Raw genomic sequence first — 22,494 nt, 5'->3', positions numbered from 1 at the left:
ATTTCTCGTTTTAGACTTCTAATTCATGACCAGTGTTTTGTTTTGCTCTATGCAAACGTCATTCCGTTTGGGTCAAAGGTTGCTCTTCCACACAAGTCGAAATCGTTTAGTTTGCCTTTAAATGAAAATTACTCAAAGCTTTACTCGCCCTCAAGCCATCCTATGTGTATATGACTTTCTTCTTTCTGATGAACACAATCTGAGTTATATTAATAAATATCCTGATGCATCTGAGCTTTATAATGGCAGTGAACAGGATTCATGAGTATGAGCTGAAGAAGGTGCTTCCATCCATCATAAATGTACTCCACACGGCTCTGGGGGGGTTAATAAAGGCCTTCTGAAGTGAAGCCAAATCGTTTGTGTAAAAAAATATCCATATTTATACAACTTATGAAGCCAAACATCGAGCTTCCGTAAGATAACGAACGCATAAAGTGTAAAGCTTACACTACATCACGCGCCTTCCCTATTCAACTTAGGGAAAAAGTGTAATTGACGTGACAGAAGGCCTTTATTAAAGGTGTGGAGTACGTTTATGCTTGATAGATGTGCATGGAAGCACTTTCTTCAGCTCATACTTGTTGATCCTCACTCACTGCCATTATAAAGCTCGGATGCGTCAGGATATTTAGTAATATTTCTTCAATTATGTTCATCTGAAAGAAGAAAGTCATATACACCTAGGATGGCTTGAGGGTGAGTAAAGCTTAGGGTAATTTTCATTTGAAAGTGAACTAATACTTTAACCCACTGGAGTCGTATGGATTACTTTGATTATGGATGGATGCATTCTTTTTTGGCTTCAAAACGCAACCATTCAAACCCCTATTCATGGCCATTATGAACCTTGGAGGACTAAGGATATTTTAAAATATATCTCTGATTGTGTTCGTCTGAAATAAGATGGTCATATATACCTAGGATGGCTTGAGGGTGAGTAAATCATGGGATCATTTTCATTTTTGGGTGAACTATCCCTTTAAGGAAACAGAAATGGAAAAGGATTTGCCCAAATGTATCTGTGAAGTGCCCCTCCTCTCTCAGCTTCTCAAAGAGGTCTTTCCAAAATTGGACACATTCACTTCGCAAAGTTTCGATGCGCTGGTTTCCAGAGCTTGGGCCAAAGTAACATGGTCTGTTTCTGGTCGATCCTCAGAAAAAGTCAAAAATCTTTGCATCTCAGCTACAGGAACATTTTCTGTCCCTAAATCTAGCCTTACTCTAGCAGGACAACCTCCAGCTTTAATTGCGGCATCCATGAAGTATCCAGCAATAAGTTTTGGATCATTGTTGGTCTTGTATGCCTCAAGCCATATCATGCTCCTGGAAAATCCATCCATACATCCACTTATTCCAATTGGCTTCAGCTAATCATAGCCATCTAAATGCCACACAAAGTTAGGACCAGGGCTATGATACACACATTGCCTCAGTCGATTTCTTGACCTCAAAGCAACCCCTTCACCATCTAAAATCCGCAGCAGAACTCACACTGTTTCCCTCTCAGTTATAATGCCATTCAACCAACATTTTTGGTGCATCCAACTATATCCATGACATTGGCCAGATTATTACTGTTCAATAAAAGATTCTACCTCAGCCACATCTGTTTTGTTCTTTCTCCACCAAAGCTTGTTCTTGCTCAAAATCCTCTCAAGAGTGCATTTGCTCAGTAAAACCACGATCAAAACACTCTTTATGTGTTCGCAATTCATCCTGTCGTCGTGCGTGTCAGTAAGTCGTAATTTCGACTTGATAGGGGAGAGTGGGGTAAGATGAGCCATTTTTTACTTATGTGGTCCTCAAGGGAAAATGAGGCAGAAGTACAATGAAAGTATTTAAAGTAATTTCATGATGATCATTTTAAATGATCAGAATACATCCATGACAAAGGGTTCTAAAAATATGGCTTCTTATAAAAAAAGTGTTCCTCTGTCTCAATTTACCCCAGGTTAGGGGTAAGTTGAGCCGAGTCAGTTGGTGGATGTAAACTGACCATCTAACTGAATCTGAATCAAACCCATGTGAAATTTTAAAGATAATGTGCCTATTTTATAAAAACTAATTTGATAATCAAATTTCCTTTTACAAATATTCATATTTCTTTTTTTAATGCTAACAATAAAAAAACAGCCAAATGAAGTTGAAATTTCAGTATGTTTAATTGTTTGCATTTCTGAAGCAATATGTTGAACACCAAAAGTGTAACTTTCCCATAAACAGACTAAACAGAGAGTTTGTTGAGTAAAATGAAATAAAAACTAAATAGAAATGAATAAATGTCACTGAAACTATAATAAACATTTTAGTCAAAAGGTTCTTATCATGGTAGTTTTTCTGCAATGTTGACCATGTTAGGCCATTAGAGACTACAGGTGGAAAGATATAAATGATTAAACATCCTCTGGTTCGTATCAGAGAAGGATTTGTTGTACTTGTACACTTTTCCTATCAAATAAACTTGAAAATAAAGATAAACTAAACCAGTTGCGTAATATTATTAAATTGAAATGTAACCAGATTATACTTCAGATTTAACTTAAATTCAGTGCCTTATCATGGGGTAAGTTAAAACAATGGCTCAATTTACCCCACAGCATTTGGCCCACTTTGCCCCATAGCTGCCATTTTAGGAAAAGCTAGCTAGCTTACCAATTCAGAATAATATTTAGCTAAATGACTTGCATGGTTTGATACGTTGCCAAATCACCAATATTCATCATAAATATTTTTAGACCTGGACAAATTTGCTTTGATGAAACAGCCTTACATCTGTTATGTTAAAATTTTACTTTAACAAGCCATAAACAGTTTTTAAAGTATATAAGCGACTTCCACTCCTCCCATGTGCTTCTCCTTTTCTTCCAGTCTGGCAGAAATGATGGGTCTTACCACACTCTCCCCTATGTCATAATTTAGACTTTCTATCATAATTTTGACCTTTATAAGTAATAATTTCGATTTAATAAGTCATAATTCAGACTTTTTATCTCATAATTATGACTTATTTGGGTCACAGCGAGTTCATGTTTGGTCAGAGGATCTCTGTAATCCCATGAATCTAATAGATCTAATAGAGAAGAAGAAGAGAGCTAGTTCAAGATGAGCATTTATCGTTAAAACGTATAATTAAAAAAAAAAATAGAAAATGAGTGATGGTTTCTCTAGATAAGACCCTTATTTCTCATCTGGGATCGCTGTAAACTGTAATTTTGACCTTCAACCGTTTGGAGTCCATTAAAGTCCACTATAAGGAGAACAATCTTGGAATGTTTTCCTCAAAAACCTTAATTTCTTTTTGACTGAAGAAAGAAAGACATGAACATCTTGGATGACATGGGGGTGAGTTAATTATCAGGACATTTTAATTTGAAAGTGAACTAAACCTTTACAGATAGATAGCTTCTATCCCTTCATCGTAGCAGGAGAAAATCAAATGCAGTGTGTGGCTCCTCCTCGTCACGTTGCCGATCAACGTGACTGGAGTTCCTGGCCGCGCGCCAGCTGAACGTGACACGAGCAAAACACTGAATGTGTGTCAAGCGCGCGGGGGTTGAGGGGGGATTTGACCTACTTTCCACATGAACGTCACACGTTAAGACGTGGAAAAGGTACGTCAATTTTACACACATTTATTAGACTATTTTGTGTTGTTAGCAGTGCATTAAGTAGATATTTTCATGTTACTGACATGTGTCGTTATAATGTAAACATGTACATTAATGTTCGGGTCACGTGACTGTAGGCAGTCCTGCCATCATAACAAACAACTTTTACTGCAGATGAGTTTGAGAGCTTCGCGTTTCCTGTCGTGTTTGTAGTTCAGGTCCCTAGTTTCTGTCATTGATCAGAAAGTGCATTAGTAACGGTAACTGTGGATTTAATCTCCCTCATCCAGAGCTCTGCTTTTACGCGAATGGTGAGTTAATATTTATTTTTTTGCAGTTGTTTACATTGGCATATATCTGCATAGAGGGGGATTTTAAATACATGTCTTTTGTTTTATTGGTAAGGATTTTAATGAGTGAAAGAACAGGAGGTGTCATTCAGTCATTCCTGCTATGTTTTTTTTAATCTCTCGTGTGCGCGCGGGTACTAAGTGTGTAGTACAGTATATCGCGTGCTGTAATCTAGTGTACTAGTAATTTGATAGGCGTGCCGCGCCTACTTTTTCGATGTAAACAACTTTCACTCACACATTTCTCTCTTTAGTGGCTTAAGATGATTCTATCTACTGAATTTTTAACGTTACTGAATAAATTGAATTAAAATGACTAATTTTATCCATGTACGCCTTTTTGAAGCAAACTGTTAAAATGGTGCGTCAGTAAGTTTACAACTACAAATAGCTAACGTTACCATCCTGAGGAAATCATGATGAACGAGGAAAGCCTAAATAAAAAGATTATTTTAGTAGTTTGGCATAATATTATTATTTCTTGGAAAAAATAAGTTATTAATAAATCAAAGTCAGGTGGTGCAACTTTTGTCTTAAAAAATAAATTAAACCACCCTTTTTTGAAGTTTATGCTCTTTGTATCACAATTTTGAAATCATTAAATCAAAGTATTTGTTGCAATGAAAGTTTTTCAAAACCATATTAACCAAATTATTCATTTTGGTTTAAAGGGTTAGTTCACCCAAAAATGGAAATTCTGTCATTAATTACTCACCCTTATGTCGTTCCACACCCATAAGACCTTCGTTCATCTTCAGAACACAAATTACGATATTTTTTGATGAAATCTGATGGCTCAGTGAGGCCTCCATTGACAGCAAGATAACCGAGCAAGTGGTTCAACCTTAACGTTATGATGTGACAAGAATACTTTTTGTGCACCAGAAAAAAACCCAAAACAACAACTTTATTCAATAATATCTAGTGATGGGCAGTTTCAAAACGCTGCTTCATGAAGCTTTATGAATCTTTTGTTTGGAATCAGTGGTTCGGAGCGTGTAACGAACTGCCAAAATCACATGATTTCAGTAAACAAGGCTTCGTTATGTGATAAGTGTTTCGAAATTTCAGTGATTCACCACTGGGGGGCGTGACTTTAGCAAATTGATACACGCTCCAAACCGCTGATTCGAAACAAAAGATTCGTAAAGCTTCGATGCTTCATGAAACAGTGTTTTGAAATCGCCCATCACTAGATATTGTTGAATAAAGTCGTTATTTGTTAAAGTATTCTTGTCACTTCATAACATTAAGGTCGAACCACTGAAGTCACATGAATTGTTTTTCTTGCTGGCGATACAGGCCTCACTGAGCCATCGGATTTTATCAAAAATATCTTAATTTGTGTTCTGAAGATGAACGAAGGTCTTACAGGTGTGGAACGACATGAGGGTGAGTAATTAATGACAGAATTTTAATTTTTGGGTGAACTAACTCTTAAAGAGAGTATGTTTCTAAGAATTTTATGTTGGACTCTTTTATTTATCATTTACCCATATACACAGTGAACTCAAAAAGTAACTGGGCTTCATACTGAGAAAAACAAGCATTGCAATATATCGCGATCACTTAGCTCATATCGTGCAAATTATTATTATTGTTATACTTTGTTCTCAAATTGTTAATGTTCACAACATCAGCATTGTGTGACTGTGCATTTAGTGTGTATTAGCGTTACCTGTAGATTTCAATTTCTGTACAGTTTACGTTAATTTGTAGAACCATACAATCAGCCATCAAAATGATTAACTTTATCATTCCAACTGCTGTGAGAAAAGGCTATAAATGATCCGCCATCCTCTGCATGCGTTATAGCCTACTAGCTGGGACTCATTCTTTATGTAAACAGACGTGACGTAATGACGCAAAGACGAACGGCTGCATGCTTGAATTTCCCACCGAAACCTACCAGTACCATCTGAATTATAAAACATTATTACAAGCTTACCGTTGAGAATCTGGCTAAGGTAAAGAGATAGTTTTGAACACTGACTTGTTATGTGCTTGCTCAAAAAATGATTTTGGATAATTTTTAACCAATTAAAATTACGGACTGCAGCTTTAAGTATCACCAAAATGCCATTCGATTCAAATACATTGAGCAAAAATGACGTAGAAAAGCAGATAACACTTGACAAATGTACTGTAATGCCAGTACTTATGGGGCATTTCTCTTCTTTGTCCATGTTTGACAGGAACATGACCATGACACCAGCTGCATGCGATTTTGGGCTGCTGGGAGGGCAGGAGGAGGACATGAAACCTCAGGCGGCAGTAATTCGGCGGAACCTCTTTGGCCCTGTGGACCACCAGCAGTTGCAGCAGGACTTCCAGAGGCTGTTCTGCATGAGCGTGGAGAACGCCAAACAGCGCTGGAACTTTGACTTTCAGAGGGACCAGCCTGTCCCCGGATGCGTTGAGTGGGAAGAGCTGCGGTGCCAGGACGTGCCAGCGTTCTACCATAGCTGTGTGGTCAGGCCCGGTATGACGAAGCAAATGGTGGAAGCAGCTGTTGGAGGAGGATCCTTCGCTCGTTCCTCTCCAGCTTTGGCCGCAGAGAAATATATGGAGCTTCTGACCAGAGGAACTTTGAGGGGAACCAAGCCAGAGAAACGAATCAAACGCAAACAAGCAAACATCACAGGTATACAGTCGCCACTTTTCATTTTCAGTGTCATTAGGTTAAGGCCAAATAGCCTGTGATGAGAGACATTGTTAAAGGGGTAGTTCACCCAAAAATGAAAATAATGTCGTTCTAAACCCATAAGACCTTCGTTCATCTTCATGTATCAAGCTGTCAAAGTCACATGATTTCAGTAAACGAGGCTTTGTTACATCATAAGTGTTTCGAAATTTCAGTGGTTCACCACTGGGTGACTTTGTCACACTCCGAACCACAAGATTCATAAATCTTTGAAGCTTCATGAATATCTTAATTTGCGTTCTGAAGATAAACAAAGGTCTTACCGGTGTGGAACGACATGAGGGTGAGTAATTAATGACAGAATTTTCATTTTTGGGTGAACTAACCCTTAAAAAATGAAAGAAATGAAATGAATCACTTTATTGTTAGTTATAGAGACACAAATAGCTAATATTTATATGATGCTAAAATGCTTTTCTTCTCTCTTTCAGACTTTTTCAGAGTGACAAAAAGAAGGTTTCTTCATCACAAAGCTTCACCAGGACAGTAAACATTCATTGGACTTTTTTTGTATAAATGTACATACAATATCTGCACATGTAGCTCTTCTAACTGACCAGCAAATAAGGCTAATAATAGGATATATATATATATATATATATATATATATATATATATATATATATATATATATATATCCTATCTCACTAAATGCAGTACCTAATAAAAACCTTAACCTCTTGTACTTCTCAGATTTTATTGTTAAAACATGGAATTATGACCATTTTATTTGAGAACCAATTTCAGATCGTATAGTACATTTGAATAATTACAAGCAATTGAATTCTGGTAATTGAATGAGAATTCACTTTCTTGCTTAATCATCCAAATACATTTTGAATTCATTACTAAGCAAAAAAATGTAATATATAAATTTTATTCCATGTTGTTATACAGTAAATTTTGAAAACGTTAGGAATGCTCTGTATATACAGTGCATTCTTTATTTTTGTTGTGCACTGAATATACATGTATACATACACAAACAAATACTGTGAACATTTACAAAAATGCACTACAAAAGGACTGTTTGGTAACAAACTTTTGCATTTCTCAGATTCAAATCCTTTTAAAGGATTAGTTCACTTTCAAATAAAAATTACTCCAAGCTTTACTCACCCTCAAGCCAACCTATGTATATTTGACTTTCTTCTTTCTGATGAACACAATCAGAGATATATTCATAAATATTCTGACGCATGCGAGCTTTATAATTGCAGTGAACGGGACCAACAAGTATGAGCTGAAGAAAGTGCTTCCATCCACGCACATCCGTCCATCATAAACACGGCTCCGGGGGGTTAATAAAGGCCTTCTGAAGCGAATCGATGCATTTGTGTAAAATTATATCCATATTTAACAAGTTATAAAGTAAAATATCTAGCTTCCGCCAGACCGTCTTCCGTAAACTGGTGTCACGTCAGTTAAACTTTTTCCATAAGTTGAATAGGGAAGGCGTAGGACGTATATAGCGTAAGCTTTTTGAACTGCAAGAGTTTTACACTTTCTTCATAAGTTGAATATGGTAGGCGGTCTGGTGGAAGCTAGATATTTTACTTTATAATTTCTTAGATATTGATTTTTTTTTTTTTTTACACACACGCATTGCTTCACTTCAGAAGGCATTGGGGTAATTTTCAGTTGAAAGTGAACTAATCCTTTAAGTAGCTTCGGTGCCGGTTAATAATGTCTTGCATCATTCTGTCCCAATTTTGTTATATATTTTCATGTTTTGATATATTACAAAGAAAAGGTATGTTTAACCTGAGCCATTCATGTTTTTCATGAAATTTGGGTGTAAATGTGACTGTTATTAGAGTTAATAGCAAACACAAGGTGTGCTTCGATATCTTTAAAGATGTGTAAAAAAAAGATTTTGTAAATGTTTTTTTTTTAAATGGATATTTCCCTTGAAATATGTTTTGAAAAGCTTTTCTCGTAGTTTTAATCTTACCTGTAGTATTTGCATATCAAGGTCTTTTTTCATCAATCATTTGTACCATACTTTTTTTTAATACTGTATTTTTGTCTTGTGCATGTGTGATATACTTAAAAATATGCGTGTTTATGTGTTGAATTAGCTATTCTTTTGACATTATTTGATATTAAAGAGGCAGCTGATGCAGTTAACCAAAGTAATTGCTTTACAATATACAGAAAGTCTTAAAACCGTTTGAACTGTTGTCAGGAAGATCAAATTAAGCCACTAAACCAAACCAGAATTTGTTTGAAAGAATTCCAGTTTCAGCTTGCAAACATGCTAAATGTTTCTGATATTTTCAGTGACTTCCTTTTAAAGCAGTACATTAAATTTGAATGTTTTTAAAATGCAGTAATAGAAAAAAATAGTACTCTACCTCATGAAATGACCTTCGTTTTATATACACTCAGTGACACACATGTATAAGAAATCAAATATGTTAAATGTAGCATTTGTTTTTATACCTTCAGAAGTACAGCAGAATGGCAAGGAAGTATGTTGTACTTCACTTCAAGTTTACAGGACTTTTGTGTACATTCATTGGTCCAGTTCTGGTTATAGAACATCAAAATTCATGTTTACTTTATTCTGTGTCATTCGTTTTTTTTTTTTTTTTTCGTTTTTTTTCAAGTGCCTCTTGATATCACCAATTAACTCTTGTATTTTGCACTATATGTGGTCATAATTGATGTGATTTTTTTTTTTTTTTTTTTTTTTTTTGCTTTTACCTCACAGCTTTTGTTGCAGATCTGTCGGCAGTATTGTATTCAGTGCATGGCATCTATTGAGAATCAGTAGTCATGTATACTCCTATATGATTGAATGTTACTTATGTTAAAACTTGTTAATACTAGCTGATTTTATACAACTGACCTACGAGTTTGCATAGTATGCAACAATCACCGATAAAAAGTATGAACAAAGCCATTTGGGAAGTCTTTCTTTATTTGATTGTAATACACCACATATATCAGAATACAAAACAGTTTTTTAAAAACACTTTTTAGTACATTTTAACAGCTCTTAGTTCACAACTCCAAATTAATCACATGTAGCTAATTGTTCATACAAAACCTGCTACACAGCAAAATCCCCAGAGTTAAATCAACTCTGCTCAGAGAACATATGGTCCCTCTCTATATAGAATTAAAATAACACTGATGCAGAGTTAAAGTTAATGAGATAATATGCTGTTTGTGGAGATGTTTACTAAGATTTTGAGAGATTTAATGTCTTTTATCTTCAGTTGAGTTCATCTTAGGCTGTAGCTGGAAGTCAGTTGTAGTTATTGTGTTTCTCTTCAGTGATTCTGCTTGTTAACAGCAGGTGTTCATCACTAATGCTCAATCATAACTTAATTATCTCATTAACTTTAACTCTGCTTCAGTGTTACTTTAACACTATATAGAGAGGTACCATATGTACTCTGAGCAGAGTTGATTTAACTCTGGGGATTTTGCTGTGTATGTGCCTTCATTAAGGTATATCTGTATTTCACTACTTTATGGTATCATACAAAAATATGCCATAACTTAAAGCAATAGCATTTGACCAGAATGATTTACAGTCACAAAACCAACTGTAAAGTGTTCATCTAGGTGTCACATCAAACACTGATGTGCCCATTTACTCTCCCTCACAAACACAAACTCTTGAACTCACACAAACTCTTGTACACACACATGCACACAAATATTCAAACACACCCCACTCAAAGTACATACTTTTTCTCACTTTTTTTTTTTCATCACGCAATTCATTCCACTTTGTTCATTTTATTTTGCCTGATATTATAAATGCTTTGGCAACACAATGTGAAATTTGTATAAAAACGAATAGTTTGATGAACGTGTAAAAAAAAAAAAAAAAAGGACAGAAAAAGTATGTACTTTGAGCAGGGTGTGTTTGAATATTTGTGTGCATGTGTGTGAACAAGAGTTTGTGTGAGTTCAAGTGTTTGTGTGTGAGAGAATATTTTTATTCACAATAGAACATAGATAACATAACAAATGTTTAAACTGAGAACTTTAACAATTGTATCCACTAAATGAGCTCATTTCAAATTTGATGCCTGCTACAGGTCCTCAAAAAGTTGGCACAAGAGCAACAAATGGCTGAAAAAGCAAGAAATTTGATTGAGCTGGGAGAAAATCTAGCAAATAATTGCTATCAGGTCTGTAACATGATTAACGATAAAAGGGATGTCTTAGAGAGGCAGAGTCTCTCAGAAGTAAAGATGGGCAGAGCTGTCAAACAGTGTGTAAAAAGAATACTTTAAAAACAATGTTCCTCAACGTCAAATTGCAAAGGATTTGCAAATCTCATCATCTACAGTGCATAACATCATCAAAAGATTCAGAGAAACTGGAGAAATCTCTGTGCGTAAGGGACAAGGCCGAAGACCTTTATTGGATGCCCGTGGTCTTCAGGCCCTCAGAAGACACTGCATCCCTCATCAGCATAATTGTGTCAATGACATTACTAAATGGGCCCAGGGATACTTCCAGAAACCACTGTCAGTAAACACAATCCGCCGTGCCATCTACAGATGCCAACTAAAACTCTGTCATGCAAAAAGGATCCATATGGGAACATGGTCCAGAAGCGCCGTTGTGTCCTGTGGGCCAAGGCTCATTTAAAATGGACTGTTTCAAAGTGGAAAAGTGTTCTATGGTCAGACGAGTCCAAATTTGACATTCTTGTTGGAAATCACGGACGCCGTGTCCTCCGGGCTAAAGAGGAGGGAGACCTTCCAGCGTGTTATCAGAGTACAGTTCAAAAGCCAGCATCTCTGATGGTATGAGGTTGCATAAGTGCATACGGTATGGGCAGCGTGCATGTTTTGGAAGGCACTATGAATGCTGAAAGGTATATAAAGGTTTTAGAGCAACAATGAGATGACGTCTATTTCAGGGAACACCTTGTGTATTTTAGCAGGACAGTGCAAAACCACATACTGCAACTATTACAACAGTATGGCTTCATCGTAGAAGAACACCCGGAAGACCTTTGTTCTTCTTCGGAACACAATTAAGATATTTTTGATAAAATATGATAGCTGTCGGACTCCTCAATAGACAGCAATTTATCCACCACGTTCAAGGTCCAGAAAGGTAATAAAGACACATTTAAATTAGTTGACGTGACTGTAGTGGTTCAACGTTAATTTTAAGAAGTGACGAGAATACATTTTGTGCGCAAAAACAAAACAAAAATAACAACTTTATTCAACACTCTCTACTCTTCATGTTGTTTACGCTCAGCGCTTTCAGGTTCTTCGTCATTGTTTGTAAAATGCTGCATCTCTAAATCCATCTGTGATGTTGCAACATCAGTTAGTTATGTCTCATGCATCTCATGTTGTGACGGGAACCTGTGTAACGGAGCTCAGAGTATCACCAAGAGCTTCCTGTTCCTCTGCTGTTCTCTGTTCTCTTACTTCCTGCTGCACTGAATCCAGCAGCTCTTCAGACATGCTGTACAGAATATATAGTGTGTATTTTCTCTGTACTATCTTTGACCTGGTGTGAGGAATTTAAAAAGATATACAAATCTGATTTGGTCAAGTCTGATTAATTTAAAGAAACGTATATGCATTTATGAAATGAAATGTAATGTTCACCTTTACACGTGTTTCTGGGTTTATTTTTAATAAAGCTTACAATGTAAGCATAAAACATGAAATTCAATCCATTGTTGATTATATTATTATGTATCGTATAGGCTATTAGTCAGAGGAGTACAATAACTTGAAATCTGCTGTCACATTACTGCATTAAAAAGTAGCTAATTTATCTGTAATGCGAGAAGCAAGGAATGCAGGTGAAGATGAGGATCTATGTAGAAGAGGCTATTAGTAACACAAACAAAACAACAACCAGGATTGAAAGCATGCGAACACCTGAACACCACACCTATACATGCCTGTTGAACACCTTCAGAAGAATAAAAAGCATTAATATAGTTGAACAGACCAGTCACATTCTTCCACACCAGATTCATACTCAGACAATCATACTTGAATTACTGAAATAGCCAAAACATTAGAAAGGTTTGTCCACATGCTTTTGAAACAGAGCTTTCGTGAAACACCCAAATGATGTTTTGCTAAAACTCTGTTAAAAATGAATGGAGGTTTATTTCTCCCACAAAATAAATATATATAAAAAATAAAAAAGTAGAGTGGAATAGTTTGCAAATGAACACAACATGGCTATGAAAGCAGATTAGTGAGCACTCTAAAGAAAAAAAAGTTTCTAAACAGTACCAAATTAGTGTCATTTAGTTTTTTACCGCTGTATTTTCCTAGTCTTTTAATATCTTGTAGCCTGTATAAAAGGTTTTGCATTAAAAAAAAACAACAATGACAGCATTTTATGTCAATTAGATCATTTTTATTGACATGTGAAACAACATTTATTAGCTGAATACATTAATATGACAATTGACACTGAACATGAATAAGTACATAAAGAAATAAAACATCACGCACACGGACCGTTGGCTAATGCATGTGGAACACTTATCTGGAAACACACTCTTACTCTTGGGCGGTCTTTGGCCAGTGAAAGCTGTGATAGAGTTTAAACCTTCTGCCATCAGTCTGAAGGTATGGTTGTGCGGTTACTGTCAAAACACACAATTTAAAAAGCAAACATAAGTTCACAACACAACGGAAACAAAACACAACGAAATAAAGCCACAACACAACGGAAATGCTCCTGACCACTAGGGGGCTCTCAGAGCTCGGTAATGTTAGTTTTCCTTGCCAATGTTCTATAGAGTCGACAGTGATATCAATACCATGATTATTTAGATAACAGTATGTAACCACTGTATATCAACATGAAATATTAATTCAAAATCAACTATGTGCACAATAGCTTCATATTTATACCTGTGAATGATTTGATGTGCTACCGCGGCGCATGATGAAGGGAACGTCTGCCAATTCCACCAAGTGTTTAAAACGTATCATTTGTGTTCATTAAAATTTCTTTTAACGTTTAAAAACAGACATGTTCAAATTCCAAAGCTAGTAGGTTTCTATTGGTACGACTGACTTACTACAGGTGACATTTTGAGGCCGAAGAAACTACAGCTGGAAGAAAACAAAACTAGAAGTTTTTCACATTTCCTGGAGAGAGAGAATGATTGAGTACAGAAAGGCCTTAAAAACTGTTAGATCTGCCTTTATTTAAAATCTTTTAGAAGAAATTAAACACAACCCTAGGTATTTATTTGATACAGTGGCTAAATTAACAAGATAAAGCTTTCCAAAGATCACAGCAGTAACGACTTTATGAACTTCTTTACTTGCAAGATTGATAATATTAGAGAAAATTATAACCATGCAAACCATCTACTACAGTATCGCATCAGATAGTGTACTGTAGTGTTCCTGAGGAAAAATTCAATTCATTCACTGCTTTAGGAGAGGAAGAATTGTCTAAACATGTTAAATCATCAAAATCAACAACATGTATGTTAGACCCTATACCAACTAAGCTATTGAAAGAGATGCTTCCAGAGGTTATAGATCCTCTTCTTAAAGGAACACTCCACTTTTTTTGAAAATAGGCTCATTTTCCAGCACCTGTGAGCCCCTGCTTGCACAGGGAACGTGCCTTGCAACCATGGAGACGTTTGTGAGAGACGCTGCGTAATATCGTTGCACTGCTGCAGCCATGATACGGCAGCAAAGTTCCTTGATTATTACGCCTGAATGAGAGTATAGTTCCTAGCCATATCAGCCTAGAAAATCACAACTTTTCATTTTCTGTCGGTCTTAATACACGATTTAACTACAGAAGAGTCAAGTTTTAAATAGGAAAAATATCAAAACTCTTTAGTCATTTTTAAGCGCGATGCTAACGGTCTAATCAGATTCAATGAACTATGCTAAGCTATGCTAAAAGTGGTACCGCCAGAACCGGAGATCGGCTGAATGGATTCGAAAACTGTAAAACTCAACTGTTTAACTCTAGGGGAGTTGGAAAATGAGCCTATTTTCAAAAAAAGTGGAGTGTTCCTTTAATATTGTTAATTCATCTTTATCACTAGGATACGTACCAAAAAGTTTTAAGCTAGCTATTATTAACCCCCATTATTAAAAAAACACAACTTGATCCTAGAGAATTAGTCAATTACAGGCTGATCTCCAAATCTCACTTTTCTGTTAAAAATACTAGAAAAGGCAGTATCATCCAACTTAGAAAGAAATAGTATCTGTGAAGATACTATACCATACTGTTAGTTTTCACTGTTACGCTGATGATACCCAGCTCTATATTTCTTCCCGCCCTAACGAAACTTAACGCTTTACTAGGTGGTTGTTCTGATAAATAAACTACAGCTCGTACAAAATGCAGCAGCTAGAGTCCTTACTAGAACTAGGAAGTATGACCATATTAGCCCAGTTCTATCGTCACTGCATTAGCTTCCTGTTAAACATCATATAGATTTTAAAATCTTGCTAATTACTTACAAAGCACTAAATGGTTTAGCTCCCCAGTACCTAAGTGAGCTCTTAAAGCATTATAGTCTTTCACGTTTATTGCGATCTCAGAATTCAGGCCAGCTGATAATACCTAGAATATCAAAATCAACCACAGGCCGTAGATCCTTCCTTTTTTTTCCATTTTAACACCTATTTGCCACCTGATGTCACCTGTTGGAGTTTGGGTTCCTTGCCACTGTCGCCTTTGGCTTGCTTAGTTGGGGACACTTGACATTTGATATTTAACAGTGATCTGCCTGCACTGACACTATTCTTTTGTGCAGCCAAAATAATGTACCAGTTATCAATGTAAAGCTGCTTTGACACAATCTGCATTGTAAAAAGCGCTATATAAATAAAGGTGACTTGACTTGACTTTAGCTACAGTTGAAAGACAAACAGTTTGTTTAAGTGAAAAGAGAATTTGAACTATTCTTGGGCCTGGTCTCTCAATAACATTCCATTATAATGCATTACTTATGCATTCTTTCGTAGAACTCAACTGAAGTATGACAGTCAGTTCTGAAGAAACAGCAAACCAGACACAGTTATTCAATCCCTGCTGAAAACAAAAATAAAACAAGCCTGACCTTTATTTATTTCCTTGTGTATTCATGTTTAGTGGTTTGATGCTGGTGTAGCTGGTGGATCAGCATAGTTGTTCATCTGAAAACAAGTGTGATTTTCTTTCAAACTAATGAGTTTAATATAAAACTAAAAATATATAAAACATATACTAGAACTTTGAGCACAGCAGTTTGTGATGGTGAAAACCATCACCAGCATACTGTACCACATACTGTACTTGCTGGTACATTTATCTTTTCAAAAGGAAATAATCATTTTGGGTTATGTGCAGAAGGTCTGATTGGTAAAGAGCAGCAAAATTGTGAAAAGCTTTGTAGATGAGCAAAAAAAGTTTGTATTGGATAATGATAATGAACAGTAAGCCCATGGAGTTGAAAAAGATTAGGTATTCAGAAGTATGTGTACAAGTAACAATCCTCGGAGTTGAGTTCTAAATTAACTGCAAATGAAGTAGAGATTCAGCGCTATACTGAGAAAATGCAATATTATTGAGTCTAGCAATATTTTGGAAGTTTAAAAAAAAATTGGCGATGGGATTATTTTTTGACATGAGCTATCAGGAGAATAAAATACATTTCTTAGAAGGAGCATGGTTTTCTATGCATATATATATATATATATATATATATATATATATATATATATATATATATATATATATATATATATATATATATATAGCATGGTTACTATGGTTTTCATTTCATTTTCTTTCTTTTTCTCATGAAGGTCCTCCCCTTTTGATAAAGTATAAAATGAACACTGAAACAGGCATGTTATATCATTCACCTGATTAAAGATGGATCTGCAAATCTCAGTTTTTCTTCTGTTCATTCTTTTCACTGCAGGTACAAAGACAAATAGCTTGAATATGTATTCAAATACAGATCACTGATTTCTCTCTTTCATTGTCTCTCTGTTTTTTATTACTAAAGGACACTCTCTCGTCTGTAATCAGTGCCCAGGTGTGTCAAGCTCTTGTGACCAGGTACCATGCCCAAATGGATTTCCCAGCTGCTTTGCTGCAACAGCATATATTGGTAAGTCCTGTATAATTAATTGAGATTTACTGCTATAAATGAATGCTGGAGATCATTTACTGGTGCTCCAACTGTATGTTTAATGTATTAATGTTGAACTTGTCACAGAACGTCTACTTCTTTTCAGGAGAGAATTTATAATTGCATGCATTGAATGTTCTATATTACCTAAATTCATTTTGATTTAATTTCTTTCTTTAATTCTTTAAAATGTCATTTTAATTTCTCTCAAATTATTATTCTACAATATAAGTATGTAAGATTCTTATCTTAGCCCAGTTTATTGTTCACTGACTACTATCAGTATGCCATTTAAGGGTTTACTTCCCCCAAATTGTAAATATTGAGCCTCCTTGGCACCATCTAAACAGTCCAATCAGATCTGTCAATCATCTTTCTAATAGCGTGTGTTTGGGGCATGGCTGCTGCATTTTAGATCTTCAAAGATTAAACATGTCAAGTTGGTATGCAAAGTGCATGGATGCCTCAATGCAATATCGTAATGCACCAGTTCAGAAAGTCAAATGTACCAGTTTATGTTTAAAAAAATGTGCCTGGTGCAGATACCTTGAATGGGTTTATTATAAGTGAGACATTCATGTTGCTCTAAACAGTGTTAGCCTACTCAATTGCTAACTCATAGTGCTGATTAGATTACTTAAAAATTGTAGTTGGTATACTGATTCCAAATTACATGACAAAATTTGGAACCAAACTTTTCATATATATATATATATATATATATATATATATATATATATATATATATATATATGAAAAGTTCGGTTCCAAAACGCGATAAACGCCATTTTCAAAATCGAGTTGTATATAACATAATCCATTAGCTATTAAGCATTTAAGGTAATATAATCTGACTACTTTTTCATTACTTATAGAATGAATGAATTTTGAACAACGACATACTCCACCTTCAAAGGGGACTTATTATGCAAAATTCACTTTTACATGGTGTTTGAACATAAATGTTTCAGAAGTGTGTTGTACACAACCACACTATAATAGTAAAAATCCACCCAGTCTTTTTTTTATTCCCATAAATCCTAAGCAGTGTCTCAGAACAAGCTGTTTGCAGATTGTAGCCAGTGTTGCCAAGTCAATTGGGCTACTTTAAAGGATTAGTTCACTTTCAAATTAAAATTTCTGATAATTTACTCACCCCCATGTCATCCAAGATGTTCATGTCTTTCTTTCTTCAGTTGAAAAGAAATTAAGGTTTTTGATGAAAACATTCCAGGATTATTCTCCTTATAGTGGACTTCACTGGCCTCCAAACGGTTGAAGGTCAAAATTACAGTTTCAGTGCAGCTTCAAAGAGCTCTACACGATCCCAGACAAGGAATAAGGGTCTTATCTAGTGAAACAATCTGTCATTTTCTAAGAAAAATAAAAAATCATATACGTTTTAACCATAAACGCTCGTCTTGAACAAGCTCTCGTCTTCTTCTTCTCTATTAGAATGCTACTAAGTGTATTACTGCCCTCCACAGGTCAAAGTTTGAACTAAACTTTGTTTGAACCAAACTTCTGATAAATGGTTTTTGTGAATGTGAATTCTAAGGGCTTCAAAGGGCTCTATGTGATCCCAGACAAGGAATAAGGGTCTTATCCAGTGAAAAGATTGGTCAATTAAAAAAAAAAAATATATATATATATATATATATATTTTAACCATAAACCTGAACTAGCTCTCTTCTTCTTCTTCTCTATTTGAATTCCAGCAGTGTAGACACTGCTAACTGTATTACTGCCCTCCACAGGTCAAAGTTTGAACTAATTGTTATATACTTGCACTAACATATTGTATATGACAATTTAGTTCAGACTTTGAACTGCGGAGGGCAGTAATTCACTTAGCAGTGTCTACACTGCTGGAATTCTATGACCAGTGATTTTTTTAAAAAAAATGTTTAAAGGGGACCTATTATACCTATAGACCCCTTAAAAGTTTATAAACATTGCAACGTTTCCTGGTGGGCGGGGCTTAGCTGGAGGCAAAAAGAGACGCTGGACTCAATGTTGACAAGCGTAAGCTAGCATGTTTTAGGAGGGATTTATTAAACATAGATGCAGAAGAAGGTTCAGAACTGTTCGAATATGTACAGTCACTGACTCTGCGGGACCGTGACAGCTATTTTTGTAAATTAACTTAAGTTTTGGATATTTCCTAGACAACATATGAATTACTTTCGGGTGGTTCGGGGAATTTTGTCAAAGCTTATTGTCTAATGTAACCTAATGCTGGGCTAACTATGATTATGGCTAGCAATGTGGATTATTTTAAGAGACCATTCAAAGGATGGCACACACATCTATCGCTGCATGTTTGTTTAACATTTAAGCTAGCTAGTGCGCTGAAAGTTGGCGACTTTTCACCTATAACACAAAAAACTTGTTGATTTGTACTAGATAAAACCAACACACCATTACATATGCATCGATTATTTTAACTGATATGAAGTGTGCATTATCAATTATCTTTTAGATTTCTGTGAAGGAATGTCTGCCGGGATCTGGTAAAACTTTAGTTTTGAACCAAAAGTCCTGTTCCTTCTTTTCTGGCAGCCAAAAACACAACAAGACGACATTTTAAAGTTAAACCTCAAACTTTTAGCGCACCCGCTATTAGTTCTTATTTATGTTTTGCCTCCAGCTAGAGCGGTGACGTCACAGTGACGTAGGCGATTAAGGGGTCTATTAAGTCTCAGGTGTCAAAAGAATGTGTTGTTTCAGCTCAAAATACCCCACAGATAATCGTGTATCACTGCCCTCCGCAGGTCAAAGTTTAAACTAAATTGTAATATACAATATGCTAGTGCAAGCATATAACAATTAGTTCAAACTTTGACCTGTGGAGGGCAGTAATACACTTAGCAGTGTCTACACTGCTGGAATTCAAATAGAGAAGAAGAAGAAGAAGAGAGCTAGTTCAGGTTTATGGTTAAAACGTATATGATTTTTTTTTTTTAAGAAAATGACCGATCTTTTCACTAGATAAGACCCTTATTCCTAGTCTGGGATCACATAGAGCCCTTTGAAGCCCTTAGAATTCACACGCTCAGAAAACCATTTTGTCAGAAGTTTGGACTGATATGGCTTTAAAATCCATTCAGATAATAAACTTTCATGATGATAAAGAACTTCATTGTCACACAAGCGTGACCGCGATAGAGATAATAATCAAAACCATGTTGTTTTGTTAGTTTTTTTGCGCCCTCTTCTGTAAAGCGGGGTGGGGAGCAGCAGCTCATTTGCATTTAAAGATACATGCACAAAAACAGCATGTTTATCCTTCCACTCAAAAATGATCTGTGGGGTATTTTGAGCTGAAACAACACTCTGTGGACACCTGAGACTTGTGGCATAATAGGTCCCCTTTAAACATTTTTTTTTTTTTTTTAAATCACTGGTCATTTTTTATATCATTTTTGTCTTTTCTTTCTGCTTTGCAGCTGTGAGTCGATACAATTATGGAGCCTTTCTACTTTTTCAGATTTATAAATATAGTTTCCATCAAAATCATGTGCAGTTGAACTCATTCCTGTATTATTCTTGTTTTTAGGTGGCATTACTTCTCTAGCGACAGTTAAAAGTTGTGCTCCTGAAAGTGGCTGTCCGAGTGGGTCCGTCAACTTCGGCACAATAAAGCTGTCTTCTTACTGCTGTAGCAACGACCTGTGTAATGCCCAAGATGCCCCAGGTATTGTTCTTCATAGTTTACTTACATAGTCTTAAACATTTACCAAGAAAGAAAAGTTCCAATTTTAATGAAAGAGATTTTTCATTGGAGCAATGAGCATCTATCTTGTGTGACTAGGACCCTGTAAAGAAAGCAAATTTATTTTTCCTCCTGTAGATCCCATCACTAACACCCCAAATGGAAACATATGTTACTTTTGTGATGGACTGAACTGCTCAAGCATATTACCCTGTTCAGGGAGTGAAAACCGCTGCATTAAAGCAACAGGTGAGAATCTGGAAAAGGAAGAAGGAGAATAAAGTCATTAAACTTTCTTAGGTTTAAACATATGATACAGATCACATTTAGTAATATCCAGATTCGAATGAATCAACCTTTCTTTTCTTTCCTTTCATCAGGGACTTTTGGAGGCCAGTCAGTGGGTGTAAAAGGCTGTATCTCTAAAGCCATTTGTGATGCAGCATCATTGGTTCCTAATGTTCAGGGCATCTCATGTTGTAAGGGGAACCTGTGTAACGGTGTTCAGAGTGTCGCCCAGAGCTTCCTGTTCCTCTGCTGTTTTCTGCTCTCCTACTTCCTGCTGCACTGAATCCAGCAGCTCTTCAGATCATACAATGAGACACACTGTACTGAATATATAGCTTTCTCTGTACTATATTTGGTGTCCTGATGTGATTTTGTCTGATATGACATTTTATGAAATAAAATACTACATCACCTTGTTCCTGGGGTCTTATTTAATAAGGCTGTAAAGAAGTCAGAAAAACATACTGCAATAATAAAAGAGAAGGAGAAAGGAGAAATTTCCAATAGCGGTGCATAACGCATTTAAAGCAAAAAACATACATCACAGAATGATCCCAAACTACATGTGTCATTTATTTCAATTGTTCTGCTCTGGGAAGGACAGTAAGGACACATTGGGACACATTATACAACATCACAACTGCACAGCAAAATCCCCAGAGTTAAATCAACTCTGCTCAGTCAAGTCACCTTTATTTATATAGCGCTTTTTACAATGCAGATTGTGTCAAAGCAGCTTTACATTGAAACTGGTATATTACTTATATTATGGTATATTACTTAAATACTAGTGTCAATGCAGGCAGAACAAAAGCACTGTTGAATAAATGTCAAGAATACTGTTGAATTTCGAATGTCAAGTCAAATGTCAAGTGTCCCCAACTAAGCAAGCCAAAGGCGACAGCGAACATATGGTCCCTCTCTATATATAATTAAAATAACACTGATGCAGAGTTAAAGTTGATGAGATAATATGCTGTTTGTGGAGTTGTTTAATCAGATTTTGAGAGATTTAATGTCTTTTATCTTCAGTTGAGTTCACCTTAGGCTGTGGCTGGAAGTCAGTTGTAGTTCTTGTATTTCTCTTCAGTGATTGTGCTTGTTAACAGCAGGTGTTCATCACTAATGCTCAATCATCAATTAATCACTTAATCTCATTAACTTTAACTCTGCTTCAGTGTTACTTTAACACTATATATAGAGGTACCATATGTACTCTGAGCAGAGTTGATTTAACTCTGGGGATTTTGCTGTGTGGTATTTATGAACAACAGCAGAAATTTAAAGTACATTATGATAAATACATTGCTTGCTACATGTATGTGCAACATTTCAGCTGTAAAGAAAATATTTTGTAGATTATCGTCATTAATTGTCTAGCAATGTCTGTTCATGTTGAAATATACAGTCATGTGAAAAAGTTAGGACACTCTATTGAATTTCATGGTTTTCTGTATCAGGACATAACAAAAAATCATTTAGTGCTTGGCAGGTCTTAAAATTCTGAAAATAAAACCTCAGATGAACAACAACACATGACATATCACACTGTGTCATTATCTAGTTAGCAAAAATAAAGCCAAGATGGAAAAACCCTGGGTGACAAAGTTAGGATGATTCAATTGCCTGTAGATCCACTTTTAGCAGCAATAACTTGAAGTAATCATTTTCTGTATGACTTTATCAGTCTCTCACAT

The 22,494-nt window shown here is 35.7% G+C and overlaps 2 protein-coding genes across 3 annotated transcripts; both read left to right on the top strand.

The window, feature by feature from the left end:
- The first annotated feature begins 3,269 nt into the window (after positions 1–3,269).
- Positions 3,270–9,633, top strand: cdkn1d (cyclin-dependent kinase inhibitor 1D). Of its 2 annotated transcripts, none has more exons than XM_067392435.1 (3): positions 3,270–3,614; positions 6,157–6,605; positions 7,097–9,633. In XM_067392435.1, exons 2-3 carry the CDS (start codon positions 6,161–6,163, stop codon positions 7,153–7,155), a joined length of 504 nt encoding a protein of 167 aa, XP_067248536.1. In that variant the 5' UTR covers positions 3,270–3,614; positions 6,157–6,160; the 3' UTR covers positions 7,156–9,633. The 2 variants fall into 2 exon arrangements, with proteins under 2 accessions (XP_067248536.1, XP_067248535.1); XM_067392434.1 differs by lacking the exon at positions 3,270–3,614 and adding an exon at positions 3,627–3,922.
- A 6,899-nt stretch (positions 9,634–16,532) lies between these two features.
- LOC137024649 (urokinase plasminogen activator surface receptor-like) lies at positions 16,533–21,080 on the top strand. Its single transcript, XM_067392431.1, has 5 exons — positions 16,533–16,581; positions 16,669–16,773; positions 20,354–20,491; positions 20,648–20,758; positions 20,890–21,080. Exons 1-5 carry the CDS (start codon positions 16,533–16,535, stop codon positions 21,078–21,080), a joined length of 594 nt encoding a protein of 197 aa, XP_067248532.1.
- The last annotated feature ends 1,414 nt before the right edge of the window (positions 21,081–22,494 follow it).

This window comes from Chanodichthys erythropterus, chromosome 8 (genome assembly GCF_024489055.1).
Source record: "Chanodichthys erythropterus isolate Z2021 chromosome 8, ASM2448905v1, whole genome shotgun sequence".
NCBI classification, from domain to species: Eukaryota; Metazoa; Chordata; class Actinopteri; order Cypriniformes; family Xenocyprididae; genus Chanodichthys; species Chanodichthys erythropterus.
The sequence above is the reverse complement of the archived record's forward strand: the minus strand, read 5'-3'. Positions and strand labels throughout refer to the sequence as shown.